At 41.2% G+C, this 17,651-nt stretch overlaps 1 protein-coding gene across 3 annotated transcripts in view; it reads right to left on the reverse strand.

Annotated features, from left to right (window-relative positions):
- LOC139408952 (mesoderm induction early response 1, family member 3 a) overlaps nucleotides 1–17,651 on the reverse strand; it is a 43,004-nt gene that overhangs the window by 11,860 nt on the left and 13,493 nt on the right. For 2 of the 3 annotated variants that reach the window (XM_071153474.1, XM_071153476.1), the window contains exons 4-11: nucleotides 8,963–9,097; nucleotides 7,547–7,667; nucleotides 6,991–7,064; nucleotides 6,770–6,842; nucleotides 6,268–6,416; nucleotides 6,115–6,196; nucleotides 5,938–6,032; nucleotides 5,325–5,452 (exon numbers count right to left, since the gene is read on the reverse strand). In XM_071153474.1, the coding sequence (XP_071009575.1) occupies nucleotides 5,325–5,452; nucleotides 5,938–6,032; nucleotides 6,115–6,196; nucleotides 6,268–6,416; nucleotides 6,770–6,842; nucleotides 6,991–7,064; nucleotides 7,547–7,667; nucleotides 8,963–9,097 (857 nt within the window). The remainder of the gene's footprint in view (nucleotides 1–5,324; nucleotides 5,453–5,937; nucleotides 6,033–6,114; nucleotides 6,197–6,267; nucleotides 6,417–6,769; nucleotides 6,843–6,990; nucleotides 7,065–7,546; nucleotides 7,668–8,962; nucleotides 9,098–17,651) is intronic. The other variant, XM_071153477.1, reaches the window with a different exon arrangement.

Consider the following 17,651-nt stretch of genomic DNA (forward strand, 5'->3'; position numbering starts at 1 on the left):
TCTGTGAAATATCTGGCGCATCTGTGGTTCAACTGTTTAACCCATCAGAACCAAAAATAAGCTAAACAATGCCAATGTAAACAAACACTGTATAGCTTCAAAACATGATTAAAACTATCATTAATTTGATCTCATGGTTGGTCAGTCCTTGCATCCCATAAGTCAGTCTATGAATTTAAGAGTGGTTACATTTCTCTAGGCCCATCCCAAAGAGGTTTATCCAAAAAGGTGGCAGGTTGGTTGCCTTGTTGTTTGACCTGCAGATTGGCCCCTCAAAGTTTAGTTTGTGCATCTTTTACACCATCTTCAAAACAGCAGAAAATGATAATTTGGGTTATTGAAAAGATTAACAGCAGTTTATATGTGAAAAGTATTTCTTACATCATGCTTGTTTTGTCAAACTGAAATAAGGCAAACATTTTAGAATTTTTGCAACTTTCACCGTAAAGCCTTTTTGAAATCTGACACAACGGTTGGATTAACAAGAAGTTAATCTTTAAGCCGATGTAGAACACTTGTATGTTTTATGAATTTTTATTATGAGTATTTCTGTTTTTGAATTTGGCGCACTGCAATTTCACCGGATGTTGGCCAGGTGGGACGCTAGCGTCCCACATACCCTGGAGAGGTTTTAACCACAAAAGCTAGTTACGAGACAACCCATATTGTTCCTCCAAAGACATTGCAACAATACTTCATTGGGTCGTTCCACAAAATTAGTGCCTTTTGCATCCTTTTGATATTTTAAGTAGAGAATATATACCAATATAGAATTTTAAAAGCCTGTTATATTAAATTAAGTGCCCTTTAATATTGACCAGATGGAGAACTCAATAAAATCAGATTTTTTTTATGAATAAAGGCTAACGTTAGTTAAAGTGCGAAATTTCAGCATTTTGACATCCCTGTCACTTCTTGGAAGATTTAAACCCACTTAATCCCAAAACTTCACCATCATTGTAAAGCCCTAGTTATTTTGTTGCTTTGACAGTCATTTCTGAAGTTTAATTAATTTATGTCTGTCCCTCATTTTGTTAATGTTAAGGAAACTGAACTCTTGTTTTAATATGGTGAAACTATTCCTTTTAAATTATTTATTTCAAAAAGAAACATTGACCATCTAATAAAAAAATCAGGGTAAAAGCAGGTGAGTTGGTTCTACTGTTTTTTGGCAATTTCCTGGTGTGGAAAACTGAACATAAACACACCAACCCTGTTACCCATAGATAGACAGGCTAGAAATGTCTTAATAACTTTGTGAATCTTGCACTCAATTGCCACTCCACAAAACAACCTTCCATTCCCTGTGTCACAAGGGGACTTATGGTTGATTTAAGGAGAAATGTTCAACCCTATTATGGTCAACCCTGTTACTGGTCTTTAAAAAAAAATGTTTTAAACCAAGTTACGCTTCTCAAAAGGCATCAAAATGGTGGAATGACCGATGTTCTCACTGTTTTCAGGGCACTGAGCAAATTTCAGGTCTGGTGAGTGCAAATTAACGCTGTGATAATGGCGCCGGAGGGGATGGCTCCTAACCAACTGCTATTTTGTTAGTTTTTTCACCACTCATTTTGTACATAATGTTACTGCTACCATCTCTTATGACCGAAAAGAGCTCCTGGACAGCGATTAAGCACCTCGAACTGGACTAAGTTTTTTTCTTTAAGGAGTCCGATGCAAAGGATCTACTGCTTCCCCGAGACCAAGCCCAAATCCCCGTCATTCGTGTGAGGAAAATACGTAAATACAGGGGGCAGAGGTCTGGGTGCCGTGCGTGAACTCGCCGGTGAGTGAGTAAACCACCACTACCCTCGGTATTATAGGCCAATGTGCAACCATTGGAAAACAAAACGGGACGATCTACGATTACGACTATACTACCAACGGAACACTAAAAACGTCTTATGTTTCTGTTTCCACAGACTTGGCTGAACGACGACACGGATAATAGAGCTGGCTGGCTTCTCAGTGTTTCGGCAGGACAGAGCAGCTACGTCTGGTAAGACGAGGGGGGGGTGTGTGTGTGTATGTGTAACTGCTGTTGCGCAATGTCTAATAATAAAGACGTCTCGAGGTATTGCACGCCTGAAGTAAAACACCTCATGATAAGCTGTAGACCACACCATCTATATTACTCGTAGCCATCCATTTACCACCACAAACCAATGCTGGCACTAAGACCACACTCAACGAGCTACAGTTGAAGTCGGAAGCTTACATACGCTTAGATTGGAGTCATCAAAACTCGTTTTTCAACCACTCCACAAATGTCTTGTTAACAAACTATAGTTTTAAGAAGTTGGTTAGGACATCTACTTTGTGCATGACAAGTCATTTTTCCAACAACAGACAGATCCTTACAATTCACTGTATCACAATTCCAATGGGTCAGAAGTTTACATACACTAAGTTAACTGCCTTTAAACAGCTTGGAAAATTCCAGAAAATTATGTCATGGCTTTAGAAGCTTCTGATTGACTCAAATGACATCAATTAGCCTATTGGAGGTGTACCTGTGGATGTATTTCAAGGCCTACCTTCAAACTCAGTGCCTCTTTGCTTGACATCATGGGAAAAGCAAAAGAAAATCAGCCCAAAAAATTGTAGACCTCCACAAGTCTGGTTCATCCTTGGGAGCAATTTCCAAACGCCTGAAGGTACCACGTTCATCTGTACAAACAATAGTAAGCAAGTATAAACACCATGGGACCACGCAGATGTCATACCGCTCAGGAAGGATACGCGTTCTGTCTCCTATAGATAAACGTACTTTGGTGCGAAAAGTGCAAATCAATCCCAGAACAGCAGCAAAGGCCCTTGTGAAGACGATGGAGGAAACAGGTACAAAAGTATCTATATCCAAAGTAAAATGAGTCCTATATCGACACAACCTGAAAGGCCGCTCAGCAAGGAAGAAGCCACTGCTCCAAAACCACCATAAAAAAGCCAGACTACAGTTGGCAACTGTACATGGGGACAAAGATCATACTTTTTTGGAGAAATGTCATCTGGTCATTTAGAACTGTTCGGCCATAATGACTATGGTTATGTTGGGAGGAGAAAGGGGGAGGCTTGCAAGCCGAAGAACACCATCCCAACCGCGAAGCACGGGGGTGGCAGCATCATTGTGTGGGTGCTTTGATGCAGGAGGGACTGCAGCAAAATAGAAATAGACAAAATAGATGGCATCATGAGGCAGGAAAATTATGTGGATATATTGAAGCAACATCAAGACATCAGTCAGGAAGTTAAAGCTTGGTTGCAAATGGGTCTTCCAAATGGACATGACCCCAAGCATGCTTCCAAAGTTGTGGCAAAATGGCGTAAGGACAACAATGTCAAGGTATTGGAGAGCCCATCACAAAGCTCTGACCTAAAGCCTAAAGAAAAGTTGCGGGCAGAACTGAAAAAGTGTGTGCGAGCAAGGAGCCTACAAACCTGACACAGTTACACCAGCTCTGTCATGAGGAATGGGCCAAAATTCACCCAACTTATTGTGGAAAGCTTGTGGAAGGCTACCCGAAATGTTTGACCCAAGTTAAACAACTTAAAGGCAATGTTACCAAATACTAATTGAGAGTATGTAAACTTCTGACCCACTGGGAATGTGATGAAAGAAATAAAAGCAGAAATAAATCCTTCTCTACTATTATTCTGACATTGCATTCTTAAAATAAAGTGGTGATCCTAACTGACCTAAAACAGGTTATTTTTACTAGGATTAAATGCCACCCGGGAGGCCCTAGACTGGAATATTTTACAGGATTCCTCCAATGACATTGAGGAGTATACCACCTCAGTCACCGGCTTCATCAATAAGTGCATCAACGACGTCATCTCAACAGTGATCGTACGTACATTTCCCAAACAGAAGCCCTGGATTATCGGCAAAATCCGCACCGAGCTAAAGGCTAGAGCTGCCGCGTTGTCAATTGTCAAAGACTCCAGTCTCCCAAGTCATAGAATGTTCTCTGTTACTGCACGGCAAGCAGTACCGGAGCGCCAAGTCTAGGATCAAAAGGCTCCTTAACAGCTTCTACCCCAAGCCATAAGACTGCTGAACTAAACTAATCAAATGGCCACCCAGACTATTTACATTGACCCCTACTCGCCGTTTATTATCTAAAGTCACTATTCAAATTACCTCGACTAACCTAACCTGTACCCCCGCACATTGACTCGGTAACATTTCTTGTGTTGCTTTTTGATTGATTCAAAACAAATTTTTTACTTTTGTTTATTTAGTAAATATTTTATTAACTATTTCTTGAACTGCATTGATGGTTAAGGGCTTGTAAGTAAGCACTTCATGGCACATGTGACAAATACAATTTGATTTGAAAATGCTGTGCAACTTCCTGTGATTGTTTACTGTGAACACTGAGGCTGTACCCACTTTAGTTAGTTTGAACAGTGGCCAAGTAGGCTACTGTGACTATTTGATCATGATGTTGGCCTAACAGTGTGGCCTACCATCAAAAACAATTGAGAAAAATGCATCCCACAACATTCTAAAAAGCATTCAGCCTACATTAGCAGCAAATGTGTGGTGTTCAATGTACTTTTGAAAAAAGAAACCATGCAGGGCTTAACATTAACCTGATTATCCACTTGTCCTTTAGACAAGAGCACATTGTGTGCTCTTGTAGGAAGCAACCACTCCCCCATTGTTGACTAGAAATTAGCTATAACTGGGCTAACTCACTAACTAGCAAAGAATATGAACAAAGCTCTCACTTTGATCTCACAACTACTCACTACCGCTCATGCTGTAAACACAATCCAGTTCAAAGTGAATGGCACATATCCATACTGTATATGGAAATGGCTATTTGCATATACGCCTACTGCAGCTCTGATTGGTTATGAATCACCGGTCTGTGTCGAGTACGGGCCTGAGTCGTGCTTGTCAATGCAATAGAACCCTAAACCAATGCCCTCTGCCTACAATAAAATCTCTTGCACAGTTAGTTTTGCATACCATACAAAGTCTTGCATAGCTCATTTTGTTTCGGTATGTTACATTGAAAGTGCCTAATATTGCAATGATTCGAGCACAATTCCCACAGCAGAGCGAAACGTTGATAGGGAAAACTAAAGGGGAAAACTCTAGAAAGTTGAGCGAAATTTAATCTTGTGCTTCTCGGCGTGGGCTTGTATTGCTTCTGCGCAGCGGTCCAAGGGGAGCTGCGTGCCTGTTCACAGCTTAGAGGGAACATTGGGAATGATCCCATTGTACTTTGGCAGAAGAGAGGGAAAGACACTTTCTGGGTTAACATCAGACAAAATGCGAGGTCAATCCATGACAAAGGGGCACTCACGTTACACCAGGGTAGCTGCTATACTTCTTTTTCCCAAACCGGTTCTGTTGGACAAAGAAGTCAAATCGTTCCGACTTTTTCCACATGTAGTAGAAGGCGACACATTCAGCGACTGTCCTTGTATTCACCTGAAGGAGAAAGAGTAGGTGAAGGGTTAAATGGAGAGATGTATTAAGTCCTGTATCAAGAACATGACTGGCATTGAACAACAATATCCCCATTTCATCTAGAGTAGAACCTCAAAAGCTACAAAACTCAGGGCTGGTTTTCCAGACTAAGCATAGTCCTTGGGGGGAAAAAAAACAGTTCCTATGGAGATCATCCATTGAGCATGATTTTTGGTTCAGAAACAGGCGTAATGTGTATGGGAAACTAGTCCTCAGTTACCAACTGACAGGTCAACTGACCAGGCAATATAAATGCAAAGAAAGAAGCTATAAAACACAGATTTACAAATTCTGGACAATTGATAAGTAAACATGTAAATATGGAATGGTTTGTTTGTTTTTAAATTAATTTCAAAGTTATAGATATTTCAGTGTTCCCGAACAAACTCCATTCCCGACATCATTGTATCTTTGAAGTCCTACTGTATTGATAAGACTGGTCTTACCTTATGTTTCTGGATGAGGTGAAAGTTCTTCTCATAAAGGAGGAGCGCAAGTTCAAAGTTTCTGCATTCTTCTTCTGACCAGGGAGGCATTTCACCTGAAATCAAAAGGTGGAACATTTATTTTTTACTCCACTGTTTTAATACAATATGAATCTGTGTGTAAAAATGTCAACTTACCCTCAGAGGACTTTTCACTCCGGCGATAACGCTCCAGTGCATCATGGACGGTGTAGTTACACTTCACAAGCTCATACAAGGCCTTGGGAGGGACAAATAACACTAATCAGTTAAGAGAGCTAGAGAGCAAGAGCGAAAGAAAGAAAAATGTACCTTCTCGTTGTCTTGAACGAGACCATTCTCCAGCGCAGGCCCCACCTTCCCATTAACTACTAGGGCGGAAGTGTCATGCAGGAAGTCTTTCACCGTCTGCTCCGGCAGGGCATCAGGTTGCCATAGCAACTGGTCTTCATTCTCATACACTAGGAGGATACATTTTTAGACAAGGACAACACTTGGACGCTTTGAAGGAAGTTTCCTACCTTTACATCATATCTGTTGAATATGACGTTACATACAGTATATTGAACAGATTTTGTACATATATTGAACAAATATCAAATCAAGTAAACTGATATCTGTTCAACATCTTAACATTGAATTTCACCACTTCACAAGCTAATACAATGCCTTGGAAAGGACAAAAAAAAAGTAAAAAATAAAAATCACAAAAAAAAATCAATTTAAATTCAGAGTTCATCTTCAAGAGAGCTAGAGTGAGTGGAGTGTGCGAGAGAAATTCTAAATGTATATTTGGTATCTCACATACACTGACCTTTTTCATTGGCATCGTAGTAACAGACAAGGGCAGGGATTTCAGCTTGATACTGGGACCCGACCATGATTTCCTTTGAAATCAGATTTTTTTTAAATGAGTTAATTTAAATACCATTATGTTGACATTTGCAGTGTAACAAGCCATCCACGTGTCATGAGCCTCATCTACTAGGAGTCGGTGGAGGAATAATGGATCATGAGAAGCACTGAAATACACACCTTCCTGGTGTCCTCAGGACACACACCATCTTCCTCACCCTCCGATTCCTTGTCTCCATCGTAAATAGCATTAGCTAGAGAAGCAGATAGTGGAAGGTGAGGGAAGTAAATGGGACTGCAGTGCATAGGGGGTGTCAACTTAAACTGTGAAACAGCGATACGAGCAGAAGTATGAAACAAAAAAATATTGCAGAAACATGATACAGGAGACCACACTTTTTAGCACCCACACAGAGCATCTGCACACACATGGGAGTTTGCTTCACTCTGCTACGAAGTGATAGCTGCATGGAAATAACAGTGGAGGAGATTAGCCTCTCACTTCTCGTTGTTGCCAAAGTTGGCTCGATATGCTACTTCCCGAAATTTGTATCGCGGACACTACCATTACACTTTACCACAAACCTTTTACATTAGGACTTAATCTCACAATATATTTCAGGTTGCTAAATGCACTGATGTCAGATGATGCATGTCAGTGGTAGCATTATAGGGAAACAAAAAGGAAGATATTCCACAGTTCAAGGAAGTGAATGATGCCAATGTTAAAACTTACAACGTAGTGTTCTGGGGAAGAAATCACTGGTTTCATGGGATGTCACCGAGGGTGTGAGGTCATCAGCTGAGGACTGCGTTTCTTCATCGTCACCTGACAGAAGATCTTTTGCTATTTCTTCCTGATTAAAATACACCAATAAGTCAATACATACACTACCAGTCAAACATTTTAGAACACCTACTCATTCAAGAGTTCATTTGTACTATTTTCTACATTGTAGAATAATTGTGTAGACATCAAAACTACAAAATAACACATATGGAATCATGTAGTAACCAAAAAAATGACAAATCAAAACATACTTTATATTTGAGATTCTTCACCCTTCGCACACTCTTGGCATTCTCTCAACCAGCTTCATGAGGTAGTCACCTGGAATCCATTTCAATTAACAGGTGTGCCTTGTTGGAAAGAAATTCCTTGTTGGAAAGAAATCTGTCCTTCGGTCTGGAGTCCAAATTGGAGATTTCTGGTTCCAACCGCCGTGTTTTCGTGAGACGCAATGTGGGTGAACGAATGATCTCTGCATGTGTATTTGCCACCGTAAAGCATGGAGGTGGAGTTATGCTGTGGGAGTGCTTTGCTGTTTACACTGTCAGAGATTTCTTTAGAATTCAAGGCACACTTAACCAGCATGGATACCACAGCATTCTGCAGCGATACACCATCCCATCTGGTTTGGACTTGGGACTATTATTTGTTTTCCCACAGGACAACAACCCAACACACCTCCAGGCTGTGTAAGGGCTATTTGACCAAGAAGGAGAGTAGTGGAGTGCTGCATCAAATGACCTGGTCTCCACAATCCCCTGACGTCAACCAAATTGAGATGGTTTGGGATGAGTTGGACCGCAGAGTGAAGGAAAGGCAGCCAACAAGTTCTCAGCATATGTGAGAACTCCTTCAAGACTGTTGGGAAAGCATTCCAGGTGATGCTGGTTGAGAGAATGCCAAGAGTGTGCAAAGCTGTCATCAAGGCAAAGGGTGGCTATTTGAAGAATCTCAAATATATTTGGATTCGTTTAACACTTTTTTGGTTACTACATGATTCCATATTTGTTTTTTCATTGTTTTGATATCTTCACTATTATTCTACAATGAATAAACTTTTGACCGGTAGTGTATATAATACATTAAAACAATGGTTTCGCTGAAACTTTTGGAAAAAGAGTGAAGTAGGAATACAATGTTCAGGATGTCATCACAATGACACCCCCAGTATCCAACAATGAAACCCCCAGCATCCAACAGTGAATCCGAGGCAAATTATTTTAAAAGGAAAGCCCTCTCACAACCTACTAACAATTTGTTTACAAATATGTTTTCACTGCAGGTGGGATAACTTTTCCAAGTGAATGGAAATATTACAGAAGACGAAGTCCAACGTACAAAATTGACACGGTGCTTACTTACTTTATCTAATGTCATATCAGGTAGCTCGTCCGTAAGTTCTACAGAAGAGCCGCCCACACTGGACCCTCCAGCGGTGCCAATTGATGCTTCGTATCTATACATAGCCAGCAGCTCCTCCAGTGGCATGTTGCCCTCCTGAATGATTAAAGATGACTTGATTTTGTTTTACAAATCATAACAAACAAAAGTTCATGCATAACAGTTAGGAAGATTTATGACAGAATGTTAACATTAAAAAATGGACAGTTCACTCAATACAAATTCATCTTGTTTCCCACACCTTGGCTGCTGTCAATCCACTGAGTCAGCCTTTCTAGCATTTTCTTGTACAGAGCGAGGCTAGTAATTGTATTGAGGGGAGTTGTATTAATTAATTATAGCCTGTTCAAAACTTCCAGTTGATCAACTATCCCATGTTAGCATATTTAAATATTGCAGTTATGACCAGATTATGTTCCCATGAGGCCTCAACCACCAGGGGGGCCCCAATCAAGTTTGTGGAGTCACTAAAGTATCATATGAACACGAGACAGGGCAAAATGTGTAGAATTCCAGGAAATTGGCTTTAAAACAGCAAAACAGTGTTTGCTCTGGAAAAAATGTAGAGCAGTGGGAGGAAAAAGTCACAGGGGGCAGCTCATAATAATGGCTAGAATAGAGTCAATTGAATGGTAGAAAACATATGTGGTTGATACCATTCCATGGACTCCATTCCAGCCATTCCAGCCATTACTATGAGCCATCCTCCCCACTCCAAAATAAATAAAACAATTATGTAGACACCATCTAGTTTAAAAGTTCCACCTCCTGAAATAACATACTGGTAAAATTATTTGTTAAAATATATTTGTTTTCATATTGGACCACACATATAGCCCATGCATGGTCCATATGATCAGGTATGCTATTAGCAATAAGCATTATCACCTGTAGCCTAACTGATGCAGCATAGTGGCTATAAATAAATAGGCTGAAGCATGGTGTTGCCTATCTGCAGTTACCCTATTGGGCTAAAACATAAATATCACATTTAGATTAGTATTCAGACCCTTTATTCAATACTTTGTTGTGAAGCCCCTTTGGCAGCGATTACAGCCTTGAGTCTTCTTGGATAAGATTCTACAAGCTTGGCACACCTGTTTTTTGGGGGGGCGTCTCCCATTCTTCTCTGCAAATCCTCTCAAGCTCTGTCAAATTGGATGGGGATTATCGCTGCACAGCTATTTTCAGGTTTCTTCAGCGATGCTCGATCGGGTTCAAGTCCAGGCTCTGGCTGGGCCGCTCAAGGACATTCAGATACTTGTCCCGAAGGCACTCCTGCGTGGTCTTAGCTGTGTGCTTAGGGTAGTTGTCTTATTGGAAGGTGAACCTTCATCTCAGTCTCAACCTGCTCCAGAGCGCTCAGGTCCTTTCATCAAGGATCGCTCTGTACTTTGCTCCGTTCATCTTTCCCTTGATCCTGACTAGCCTCCCATTCCCTGCCGCTGGAAAACATCCTCACAGCATGATGCTGCCACCACCATACTTCACCGTAGGGATGGTGCCAGGCTTCCTCTAGATATGACGCTTGGCATTCAGGCCAAAGAGTTCAATCTTGGTTTCATCAGATTAGAGAATCTTGTTCTCATGGTCTAGGAGTCCTTTAGGTGCCTTTTGGCAAACTCCAAGCGGGCTGTCGTGTGCCTTTTACTGAGGAGTGGCTTCCGTTTGGCCACTCTACCATAAAGCCCTGATTGCAGCACTCCACCAGAGACAGTTGGCCTTCTGGAAAGTTTTCCCATCTCCAGACTCTGGAGCTCTGTCTGAGTGACCGTCGGATTCTTGGTCACCTCCCTGGCCCTTCTCAGATTGCTCAGTTTGGCCAGCTCTAGGAAGAGTCTTGGTGGTTCCAAACTTTTTCCAATTAAGAATGATGGAGGTCACTGTGTTCTTGGGGACCTTCAGTGCTGCATAGAGTTTTTGGTGCCCTTCCCCTGATCTGTGCCTCAACACAATCCTGTCCTGGAGCTCTATGGACAATTCCTTCAACCTCATGGCTTGGTTTTTGCTCTGACATGCACTGTCAACTGTGGAACCTTATTTAGACAGGTGTGTGCCTTACCCAATCATGTCCAATTAATATAATTCCCTACATAAGGGATGCCAATGGCATTTCCCGTATGATTGATGAGGATCTCCATATTGCAAATGTATGGTCCCTTACTAGACGTCCGCAAATAGGCCAACAGCCTCAGGCCGTGCCCCAGGGTCAGATCTTCCGGGAAGTCATCAAATGAAGTCTCTCGGACATTTGGTTTCTGTTTTATTACATTTCGGTAATTTTTCCACTCTTCTGGAAAATGCCACCAGATGGTGACTGGCTGCTTATTGCAAATGGACAAAACACCAAAGTGACATGGCCATTTCCTGTAAACGGAGACGAAACTCGGTGAGCACAGGTTTGGCCAAATGGGCTTTTTAGCCCAGAAACAAGATGGCGTTGAGGCCTCAACACTGATTTAAGGCCCATTTTCTAGGATTAAAAGGTCAAAAACTGTAATAAGCTTCTCGTCAAATTACATGAACTTACGGTGTCAGGAAAAAAGAACCAGCCATTTATCTACCGTAATCTATGAGAAATCGTACAATTGGTGATAGTTAAAGTACTTTTTTCAAAAAAGAAATTACAGATCCAGTTGCGGCATTTCGGAGCTTTACGTGATTTTCTGAAATCATACACACGGGAGTGCCACAGTGTGAGGCTAATAGAAACAGAGCCTGCAAGTTACCTGCATTTGAACTATCAAAGAACCATCAGACCTAGAGCTCTGAAACTTTATATACATGTTCTAGAGCTTAAGTCGATAGTGCACTGTGAGTTGTGGCTCTAGGCTAAGAAACAGCCTCATACATTTGCAATGACTTCAATTAATTTTGACCATCGCGAAAATTATGACATTTAGAAAAGTCCCAGAGTCAGAAGACTAGGTGCATTGAAACCGCCTCGGCTTCCCTCCTTTTCCAAAACAACAAGATTTGTTTTTTTGCCGAAATGAGACCGTAAGAGATTAGTTGTTTTGGGGGGTTGGTTAATCCGTTTAGGGACTCAGATACTCCCAGGATTATCAGAAGCGGGTCTGGATCTATTGAAGTCTCCAAAACTTCAGAGGATCCCAAAAATTCCACACCAATAACCATGCAAGTTCGAGCATAGGGCAAAGCAGTGGAGTAGTGTACCCTGCGCAGCCTGACATTTATCACACGTAGGGGATGTATCAGGAAATATCCTATGCAGTTTAGTTTTGGAATAGTGTCATCTGTGTAATACCTTGAATTGTATGAGACGATGTCTGGAATTAATGGAGCATGTGTGGATATACTCCAAGCTCTCTTCCCAGTCTGCCACCGAGATGTCAGTCCCTAGTTCTTCCTCCCATTTTGCCTTAATGGCATCTGTAGAAGGTGTGCTAACAGATTGAAAAGCATCATATCAGTTTCTGAGGTGGGGCATATTTTTATGCATCCGTCAAACATGGACGGTTTAGCATTCCCAAATGTTGGGAGGTGTTTTCTAAAGTAGTATCTAATTTGTAGGTATCTGAAAAAATTACTTCTGGGAAGATTATAAGTTTCCCTCAGCAACTCAAAGGAAGCAAAGGTCCCTTCTATGTATAAATCCCCTATGGTACTTATCCCCAACTCTCCCCATCGCTCAACGGTGTTATCAAGGTTAGAGGGGGGCAAAGGAGGGATTCCTGGCGACAGGGAGCATGAATGACATTGGTCTAAGCTCAAAGTGGACTAATTTGCATCCAGATTCGGACTGTGGTATGTATAACAAGATTGTTACAATAAAGTGACATCTCCAGATTGACAGGCGACAAAATCACAGCGCCGATAGAGAAGGGGTGACACTCCTCACGCTCCATACTAAGCCAGCTGGATGACAGGAGTGTGTCATCCAGCAGAAACGTAACAACGCGGAGGTTAGCGGCCCAGTAATAAAATATAACATTTGGGAGAGACAATCCTCCTTCCATCTTGGATTTACAGAGGTGTTTTTACCTATCCTGTGTTTTATAATCCCAGATGAAAGGATTGATAATTGAGTCCAGTTGTTTATGAAAGGATTTAGGTATGAATACTGGGATGTTCTGATATAGGTAGAGCAGTTGTGGGACCATTTTAATGGCATTAATTCTTCCGAGCAGAGAAATTGGGAGAGTTCTCCAAAATAGTACATTTGCCTTGAGTTTTTGTATTAAATAGTAAGGAGTATTGTTTGGTAACTACAATTCCCAGGTAGGTAAATTTTTCTGAAGATGTTCTAGCCAGGAGGTGTTTTGCGACCGTATGGGCATTAATTCACTCTTGTTCCAATTTATTCTGTATCCCGAGAAGGTACCAAACAAATTGATCACATCAAGTATAGCTGGGATACTAGCCTGGGGTTCTGTTACAGAGTAGGATGTCATCTGCGTATAGGGAAATCTTAGAGTATCTTTAGTATTATTGCTGCATGAGATCTAATCATCTGAGCGAGCGGTTCGATAATTAGGGCGAAGAGCATAGGCGACAGCGCACAAACCTGCCTTGTAAAGGTTAAATCGGGGCGACAATGATTGGTTAGTGAGTATTCTGGCACAGGGGTTCCTATATAAAAGCTGGATCCAATTTATGAACCCATCTCCAATATTACATTTCTGTAGGACCTTGAATAGATTGACCAAGTTGAGTGGCCCTAAGGCCTTTCGGCGTCAAGAGATATGACGGCAAGGTCCACGTTGGGTAACCTGAGAATACATAATGTTGAAGAGGCGCCTGAGATTGAAGAATGAGTTTCTGTTAGGGATAAAGCAGGTCTGATCCGAATGGACCAATTTGCCAATTAAAGTGCTAAGCCTGTTAGCCAGAGTTTTTGCAAAAATCTTTTGGTTCTTATGTATAACTGTAATGAACGCTTCATCCAAAGTAGAAGGGAGAGCTCCATCCTCATTGGCCTGAACCAACATTATGTGCAGGTAGGGAGACAGCATGTTGCTGAATGTTTTATAGAATTCACCAGGGTATCCATCTGGGCCCAGGGTCTTGCCACTCTTTAGAGATTTAATTGTTTCTCGAATTTCATCAAGAGATATTTCCTTATTCGGGAAGTTAGAATCTTCCTGGTTCAGGGCAGGAAGATTACAGTCCTCCAAAAAAAGTTTGCATAATTAAGGGGTTAGGATCCGCTTTAGATGTATATAGATTCCGTCAGTTTTATGAGACTGTCATTGATGTCTTTGGGGGAAGAGAGTAATTCCCCAGATGCAGATTTAACTTTGTGAATCATTCAGTCATTCATTTTTTCGTAGTTGTCTGGCGAGTAATTTGTGTGGTTTGTCACCAAACTCAAAATATTTTTGCTTGGCATAGAGAAAAGATTTAGCAATTTTAGCTGAGAGAATCTGATTATATTCAAATTTTAAAGATGTAATTTTTTTATGTTTCTCCATAGATGGATGGCTAGCATTCTCCCTATCCAGTAAGTGAATTTGTCCCTCCAGTTCTTACAGTTTTCCTCTGTTTTGCCTACTCCTGGCAGCCTGAAAGGAGATGATACAGCCTCTCAGATAAGCCTTCAGTGTTTCCCACAATAATGCTGGGGAAGTCTCTGTGTTGTCATTGGTATCAAAGAAAAATGTAATTTGGTCTTTAAGATAATCACAGAATGTTGGTTCTGTGAGGATTCAACCTCCAGACCCTCTCGTTTGGTACAATGTCACCCAATCTCAGGGAGAAGGTGAGTGGACTGTGGTCCGAGATTATAATATCATGATACCTCACATTACAGGTATAGGGGAGTAGTCTAGCATCCACCAAAAAGTAGTCAATTCGAGTGTAAACATTGTGAACATGAGAGTAAAAGGAGTATTCCCTACCCGTAGGGTTAGCGATCCTCCATATATCAATTAAGTTAGAATTTTTTACGTAGGTATTCAAGAATTCGCTTGAATAGGAGGTAGGGGTAGAGGATCTATCCAAATATTGGTCTAGCACACAGTTAAGGTCCCCTCCAATGACCAGGTTAGTATGGGAGATATCTGGAATCGGGGCAAGGACTCTTTTGAAAAAAGAGGGGTTATCAATGTTTGGCCCATAGATATTTAGTAGAGTTACTGAGGTAGAGTGGATTTCTCCTATTACGATCACGTACCGACCCTCTTTATCCACAATAGTGGTTTTATGTAGAAAGGGAATTCCTTTCCATACCAGAATCGCTGTGCCTCTCGTTTTCTAGTCGGGAGAGCGGCCCACGGCTAGACAAAGGCAGAACGGCACAAAACATCAACTTGTTAACCAGGTGTCTGCCCCTTCCCAACCATCACCCCCAGTCCCCTGCAAGCAATAAATACATTAATTAATAAGAATAATGTAAGGATTGTAAAATAAATAACGAAACAAAAACAAAAATAGGGGCAGTATATCCATCCGAAGGTGTCAGTGATCAAACCTGGAAGTAAAAATATGCATCGCTCTGAGCACAAGTGAATTTAACATTAAATGAGAGCTGAACGCCATCCATTGGTCAGCTCAGCGTCTTACATGTTCGGTAGCCCTTGTTGAGCCCGTTTAATACGGTTTCACCCATTATGGTATAGTATGGATTCAAGTCCATGAGCAGACCATAACACACAATGACAAGGCATTCTAATCTGTACAAGGGATTGGCGTAAATCCCTGGATAAACTTCTCTGCGTCCAAAACCGAGAGCCAAATCTTCTCACCGGAAGGCGGGGTAATTCTTAGTCTTGCAGGGAAGAGCAAGGCTGGGCGAAGATGGAGTTTGGTCATGACATCTCTGTAGTCGGTGCGGTGCTTTGCCACATCGGGCGCATAATCCTCAGACACGGAATGGGTGCCCTTTATGTGACAGGTTGCCCCTCATTCGAGCTTCACGCAGGATAAGATCCTTGGTCTTGAAACTGCAACAACACACGTTGTTACATGTTGCACACGTTGTTGCATGTGCCTTCCTCCATGTCTGTCTCGTTGTTTAGTGGGGAGTAGGCCTCCGCTGTGGATTTATTGTCCTTTGGTCGCTTATTACTTGGCATTTTCATATAAAAAGTTACAATCGTGAATTAGAAAGAAATGTTTGTTGTAAAAAGTGCCATAAAGTAGGTTAAATTAGATTATTTTGCAAAAAAGTTGCAGGAGCCTCTCACACAGCAGTTCACTCCAACATGCTAGCTCTGCCCCCCTGATTTGGTACATTCCATACCTATGTATGGCATTTGGACATTTCTTATGCCATTTGGCCATGGTTCACTGGGATTTTGATTTCCTAAGGTCATATATTGCAAACGGACAAAACCTATTTTATTGAGTTTGTCCATTAGGGCTAAGGTATGTTCATATGGTTGTTATATATATTTAAAAAGATAAAGTAAATAATAAAAAATAAACTGTCCAGAAAGCACTTGAGGGAGTTGTATTTTATAATTTAAAAAAATAACAAATCCAAATTTGACCCTTGGGTCTTGACTTTATGTCCATTTGCAATATGAACATTTACGGTGGAGCACGCTCGCCATCTTTAAGATTTTTGCTGTGTGACACTTCACATTTGCTTTGAATGAACTGCTGTCGATTTGAGTGGTATTTGCGATCGTGTATATGCTTTGCCAAACAGCAATATGTTGCCAGTCATTTTTTGTACATTTCATGGGGGTCTTCCAGGTGGACTCCAATCAAGTTGTAGAAACATCAAGGATGATCAATGGAAACAGGAGTCTCGTAGCAAAAGGGTCTGGAATAAGGCATTTTATTTGTATATACATTTGCAAACATTTCTAAAAACCTGTTTTCACTTTGTCATTATGGGGTATTGTGTGTAGATTGATAAGGAACATTTAAACAATTTTAGACTAAGGCTGTAACGTAACAAAATGTGGAAAAAGTCAAGGGGTCTGAAAACTTTCCGAATGCACTCTGTCCCCCCAAAAAACTTGCATAAACACACTGAATATAACGTAGACGTAGGCTCCCCAGTGGCAGGACCTGGCTCCCAAGTGGGTGGGCCTACGCCCTCCCAGGCCCACCCATGGCTGCGCCCATGCCCAGTCATGTGAAATCCATAAATTATGGTGTAATGAATTTATTTCAACTGACTGATTTCCTTCTATTAAACTCCTTAAAACTTTGGAAATTGTTTCATGTTGCATTTATATTTTTGTTCAGTATAGATAAATGATTCTATGGGTTTGTCAGATTGTTCTATTCAGTACTAATTTTGTTTGTAGAGGAAAAGTAAAATGTGGACTGTTCTAACATCTTCAAAGTGCCCATTGACAAATACTTTTCAATGTTTCATATTTTTGAGGCGTGATGGCAATAATTTGCCGTGGCGCAGCTGCAAAGTGTTCTTTCCGCCAACAAGAGGTGTGTGAACTGTTGTGGTCGCGACTTGTGAGATTGTAACTACTACAGTAGTTGAGAACCCCTTACACACACACACACACACACACACACACACACACACATTTATTATGTACCTCAAGGCTACACGTTGCTTTGGAGTGGCATGGAAAAACATTTGCGATTCAGAATATTGGCCCCATTGGATTACATTAGCGGGAGCTACTCTTTTGCCAGCGACAGCTAAAAGAAACAAAATATCCCAAATGTGAATGGTTTGTTTGTAATAAAATGCCCAAGTTCAATTTAG

The sequence above is a fragment of the Oncorhynchus clarkii genome, chromosome 5 (assembly GCF_045791955.1).
Source record: "Oncorhynchus clarkii lewisi isolate Uvic-CL-2024 chromosome 5, UVic_Ocla_1.0, whole genome shotgun sequence".
Lineage (NCBI taxonomy): Eukaryota > Metazoa > Chordata > Actinopteri > Salmoniformes > Salmonidae > Oncorhynchus > Oncorhynchus clarkii.